The following is a 6,495-nucleotide window of genomic DNA, read 5'->3' as shown; positions in this document are numbered from 1 at the left end:
GCTCGCGAGAGAATAAGAGGATTTAGCATGAGAAAATGGATAAGCAATAGAAGTTTTTAATGTCACGAGAATAAAGTCGGTATAGGAGTGATTTTTGAGAAGACTTAGATAGAGTAAATAAATCAAAACTATTGCTGCGAGAAAATCTAACTTAATCTCTTAGTTTCATCATACCACTTAATCTCCTGAAAGGTATTTACTTTGGGGTTATTTGTTTGAAAAGTATGCTTAGATTTCATTTTTTGGCATCTACAAATTACCTACCCCATGTTTTTTAAAATTAAATTAGATTTAATTTAATTAAACAATAAATTACTTAAAAAATAAGAATGCTGATTTTATTTTCTTGAGTTGAATTTTTCGAACTATAAAACTGCTTCATAATCTGAATAATGAAAGATAATGTTTCTCGACAAAACTAAGAATGCTAAGAATACACGAAATTAAGAATGAAAAACTAAGAATTCATTTTGTTTAGCATTAAGACAATTATGTGAATTTTATTTCATAATTTATTACTGGTGTAAAATTTGGGGAATTTCTTAAAATTCTGCAATTTTGTCATACGGAGTTTAACTATGTATTAAATTAATTTTATTTGAAATAAAAATCTTTTAATATATCAAATTAATTTTCTTGTGTACATTAAAAGATTAATCTGAATTTTTATTCTTTATTTTAAAACGTATTTAGACAGAATCGGAGTAATACGTATTTTTTAGTCAAAATGTACGTTTTTTTTCTACTTCCCTTGAAAAAGAAAAGAAAATGAAAAAAATAGAATCTTCTTAAAATAAATGATGTGAAACTGTAAATAAATATGCATTATTTTACGATTTGTTTAAATTTGAAAAAGAAGATTTGGAAGTTTCTGAAAAACTTTTTTTAAAGATATCTTTTCTTAGTTCTCAAAAATTATTTAGCGTTTCATTAGCTTTCTTTTATTCATGAACCCAAAAATTTAAAATATTCAGACTGCGGTGATAAAAGTTATAAGGTTTTTAAAAGTATAATTGTTTTTAAATTAATCCAAAAAAGGCTACTTTTTGATTATAATCCGATTAAGAGACTAAACATTATTAAACGGGTTTCCTTTTTGTCGAATTTACAATAGGTTTCATTGAATTGCATACAAATTAAACATATTCTTATAAAATCATGGTCGAAAGCGGAAATACATTTCTTGTTCATTGACGACTTTCTAGAAATATCTTGTTTGGTTTGAGTAGTATGGAAAGAAAATTTAATGTTTTGGCTACTTTTTTCAAAAAACGTGTATTTATAATCTCCGAATCAAGGAGGCGAAATATTTAATTAATTTCAATCATTTATTTCAAAACAAATAAATGAATAATTAAGTAAAATAAAACTGCAGACAGATAAAAACTAAACAAAGTTTCATTAACCATTATTTCTTTTATTTTTTAACTATATACTTTTTGTACAACAAGTATTATTTTTTGTTCGCAATGTAAAAGTAATTAAGAAAATCTGTTAGCGCATTCAGAAAAAGCCGTCACAAATTATACCAGTGTAGGGATCAGTCATAAATTTGATCCTGGTAACACACTAAACAGCTGGTTTGTATACTCTTGTTGGTTAATAGGTTAACCGTTTTTCCTGGAAGCAAATGACCTTCTGCATCATGATCAATGCGGTTTCCAAAAGCATAGATCCACCACATCAGCTATTAAATGTCTGATCAGTTCCATAAAACAGGCTAAAGAAAATGGGCATCACTCGTTAAGTACTCCATGCAGAATACAGAGATTTTACAAAACGGTACAATTGGAGTGACACAGGGTTCGATCCTTGGTCCCATCCTGTGGCTACTCATCGCCAATATAAAACTAGAAGAAGACAGGAAAATTGATGTAAAAATTTTTGCGTCTGATGATGATTTCTTTGCAATGATTTCGGGATCAATGTTTAATCGACTGAGCCAACAAACGACTACCGTACTAAGGAATTTTCAGAAATGGGCAAAAGTACTAAACCTCAAATTTAGTCTAGCAAAAACACAAATCATATTCTTACCTAAATTAAACAAGATCACTAGAAAACCTACCGTGAAACTGGGTGGACAGAGTATATCGATAATCCCAATCATAACTTAATTTGGGTTCCAACTTAACTGTCAGCTCTCCTGGTTGCCCCAATTGGATAAGCTTCATAATAAAATCTCTATCTTCCAAGCTAAACTGAACAGACTCTCTGGAGTTGACTGGTGTATGAACCCACACATTAAAAAATTCATTTTCCAAAATAGTACACAAAAATTAATCACTTATGGATCCAAAATCTGGAGCAATAATCAAGTCAGAACTCTTAACATACTTAAAAAAATAGAACGAATTCCTCTTCTCTCCGTAACAAGAGCCTACAGGAAAACCTCGACAGATGCGCTAGAATTTTTGGCAAGGAACGTCCCATTACATTTAATTATTAATACAGAAGAAGAAATGGCGAATATTTATTTCCATAAAAGCATTGAAGATCCATACATACCTCTACCAGTCTTCCCACCAATACATCCTGCAGAGTTAAAATCCTCAAATTTTGACTACAATTTACCAATAAAAGGTGTAATTAAGATATTCACGGACGGTTACAGGCTAATTTATATTGGCGAATACAAAGTAGGATGTGCATTCGTAATATACGTCGATGGTGGTCTTGTAGAGTATCGCAATTTTAGACTTACAGATTATTCAACAGTTTTTAACGCAGAATTATGGATGATACTTCTGTCACTTCAATGGATGCACCAAATCAATATCAATAGCGAAACAAATATCTATTCTGACTCACACTCCAGTTTTCAAGCCCTTAGCAACACGAACACGAATGATTACCTAGTTCAAATGATAAAAAATACTTTCAACAGTATTACTAAATTCCACTGGATTAAAGCCCACAAAGGATATGAGGGCAATGAGGAGGCTGATAGACAGGCCAAATTAGCTTGTCAAAAATCAACAATAGATCAAACATGCCAATCAAATAGACATGCCATCAAAACAGACAACAAGAACAGAACTTATGAAGAATAACCTTTCAACATGGCAGTAAATATGAGATAATAATAATAATACAAAGGGCCGACACACTTACCAATTTATCCCAAAAGTCAGTGATCGAATCAATTTCTAACTAACCATGGAGCCCAGGGTAGTTATAAGTCTAAATTGTTCGGGGAAAGCTCGAACTGTAAAGTTTGTAAGAATTATGAAGATATCGAACAGATACTTTCTGTCTGTCCAGTTTAAAATTATTTAAGAATTAAGTTTTTCCAGAACAATTTCAACTTTGACATCATTTAAAGAAACTGGAACCAAAGGAAAATAAACAAAGGGATTGAAAAATATTTTTAAAAGACTTTTTGAAAACAGAATTGAGGATTTGGCCTAAACTGATCATTCGATAGTATTCCCTTAATGCCCGGAATGGGGGGCGGGACAGAGTTAAAGCTGAGCTACTCTTGTTGGTTGTGGTGTAAATGTTACGACAGTGGATTTTGTCCATTTCGTTTTACCGTTGTCAAAACTACGGTCGTGGAATGACAAAGGCTTAAGAAACAGGTAAATGTGATTAATCATGGTTTAGTGATGCGTAAAAATTATTGATGGAGATGAAGGGAACCTGATAAGGTTCCGAACAAATAAAATCCATATTATTTATATCGGATTAAAAACCTTTGGTGTTTTATTCCTTACCAAGAGTGCATAAAAAACTGCAAAAAATTCCAAAATTAAGTAAGTAAAAAACAAAATAAATACATACAAATATAATTTTGAAAATATTAAGTGATAAAGTCAAAATATTATAGAGCGGCTATAATAATTCCTTATATGTTGTTTCGTATGCGTCCCTACTTTCAAGTAATTAATACACAACTGTTGTTAGCTTAAATTCAATATTTACAATGTCTTTGCATTGTAGTGGTTAAGTTATCATTTAAAAACAAATAAAAAATAGCTCTCATAGAACAATATAATCTGACTACTGAAAAAAAGTATATATAGAGAGATAGATAGATAGATAAACTAATCCATTTTTAAACAAGATCACTTCGCTTGTTGCATTTAAATTACTTATTCACGTTAAATTATTGATTTATTTTATTTGATAATTCATTTACATTTGCTTATTTATACTTTTTTTAGCTTAAAACTATGTATCTTGATGATGTTTCAAATTCTTATGCCTCTACAATTGTATAACAAATAAATGTCCTTATTAGTTTTCATAAAAATTATGGGTTTTTATCATTACATAAATCAAAAGCATGATAAAGTATTTTCATAGTAATTTAAAACACATAACTAAATTGCCATTTGTATATTTAATTAAGACTGAGTCAATGAAAATTACCTTTCAAATACTTCTCAATAAATTTACTTTAAAATTAAGATAAATGAATTAGTTTTAGAAATAACAGTGGGAAATTCTTCATATTTATTTTCAGAAATCAATACAAGACTTTTATTCTCAACACCGCGAGGATAATAATAAAAAAAAGGAAGAAAAAAAAATAAATACACAAATTTGCCAATGAAAAAAACGGAAGAGAAGATATAGATTAAAAACAATGCAAGAAAAATTACGGTAGCCAAGAGAGACATCGGTGGTCAAAAAAGGTGAATCAGAGCATATTCCCAAATATGCTGAAAGATGACTGTGGAATTTATATCAATAACATTGGAACTGGCAGTAATATGAATGAAACAAGATTCAAGAGCATCAAGATGAGATGATGAGGCAGGGATGAAAGAATTTAGTGCTTTAGAAATTAAATTTACTCTCATGAATTCAACAATGTGCGGCAATAGAGAATGTGCCTGATTCTTGATGCTGAGTCGTGCTACCTTGCTAAAATTTCAAAGAGAGGGAATAGTTTTGCTGGATGAGGATATCTGTGTCAATTAGACGAGAAGAAATCAAGTCAATGCAGTTTTCCCACTGACAACTATATATCTGTACTTCAGTTTTATGGAATTATTAATTTACTCTATGTATATAGTGTGAAAAAAAATTGATTTAAGGAATGTTAACAAATATTATTCATATGTACTCTAAACTATAAAACTAATGTTCTTAGCTTTAAACATGATGAATATTTATCAAAATTTAAAATATTATGTAATGAAAAAAAAAGGTTTTAGAAATGTTTATTAAACAAAATAAGTTAAAAAATGTTTTTCATAGCAATGGAATCTAAATAGTTTTTACTATATAAGATTATCTTGTAGATTCAAATTGAACGAAATGAAATAAACTGAAATCATTAATTTTTTAATGAATAAAAATATTTTCTGAAATAAATAATAAGAGATTGAATGACTTCTGTCTGAAATTATAAACAATAAATAAGTATAAATTCGGTTGTTTAAACTCTGTAAAAAATAAATGTATGTAAGATTTAATTTCTTCTAATTAATTTTTGCTTTGATACCTGGTTCGTATAAAAAATAAAATAAAATTAATTGAGTCACTTCAATATAATAAAACAAATTCAGAAATGCAGAACAGATAAAAAAAATATAATGAATATGGGATAGTTATTTGTGTAACATTATGAAATTATACATTATAAAAATACATTTAAATCATATTTTCTGATAAATTTATATCTGAATTCATTACTTCCATGCACATTCTATTACATTCTTGAGAAATCATTGTCTTATAAAGATTGGCAACACACTGTTTAGACATGTCATTCCAAATATTAGTTTAGGTTTCATTTAAATCGATAAACACTCCTGTGCATGACATTAAATCTTCAAATGAGTAATCTGATCAGAATATGACATTTCCATATCGGAGAAAAGACAACGCACATCAAACATGACGGAATATTAAATACTTAAGCGGAAAATTTCCATTCAGACATTTGTTCTTGAAATATTTTACGATAACTGAAGCCATTTGCAGATTAATTTTAAAAGTGGGGCATATAGAATTTTAGTATTATTTGATATCAATAATCTGTTGTGATAAATATGATTGTTTATGTTATATCGTTATGATTTTAAATATATATATATTGAATGAAATAAATAAAAACATAAAAGAGTGATCGTAATAGTGAAATGTTGTTCAAATCAATTACCTGATCCTTCGTTCCAGAAGGATCTCCAGGATCGTGTGGTCTAATGGTGCTACTTGGATTTGAAACATTTAAGAGTTCTTTTAGGAAATTTTAAGGAACTTTATTTCTTCTTCTCATGACTGATTCTTAGATGCTGGTGGCTCCGGACAGGTGGTGTTAACACATACGGGATCTCGTGGGGAAAAACTCACATCTTAGACAAAAAGGATAATTTTCATTTTGAATGAAGATGGATTCCAGTTCATCAACAAATTATCTGAGTCGTGCCGCATGCACACTTGGACAGTAGAACATCAGGAACACGTGTCAAACTTCATTGTTTTATCTTAATGGAACGTGATAGTGTCTTGAAATTATTTTTGTTAAATTTTTGACTTAAT

The 6,495-nt window shown here is 29.2% G+C and overlaps 1 protein-coding gene across 1 annotated transcript; it reads left to right on the top strand.

Annotated features, from left to right (window-relative positions):
- The first annotated feature begins 2,462 nt into the window (after positions 1-2,462).
- Positions 2,463-3,053, top strand: LOC107439254 (uncharacterized). The gene has a single exon (XM_016051780.1). The coding sequence runs from the start codon at positions 2,463-2,465 to the stop codon at positions 3,051-3,053; it is 591 nt and encodes a 196-aa protein (XP_015907266.1).
- The last annotated feature ends 3,442 nt before the right edge of the window (positions 3,054-6,495 follow it).

This window comes from Parasteatoda tepidariorum, chromosome 8, assembly GCF_043381705.1.
Source record: "Parasteatoda tepidariorum isolate YZ-2023 chromosome 8, CAS_Ptep_4.0, whole genome shotgun sequence".
In the NCBI taxonomy this organism is placed as follows: Eukaryota; Metazoa; Arthropoda; class Arachnida; order Araneae; family Theridiidae; genus Parasteatoda; species Parasteatoda tepidariorum.
This window is presented reverse-complemented; position numbering and strand designations above follow the sequence as displayed.

Bases quoted from the DNA above. Each gene is read 5' to 3' on its own strand.
- LOC107439254 (XM_016051780.1), top strand. From the start codon at position 2,463: ATGGCGAATATTTATTTCCATAAAAGCATTGAAGATCCATACATACCT.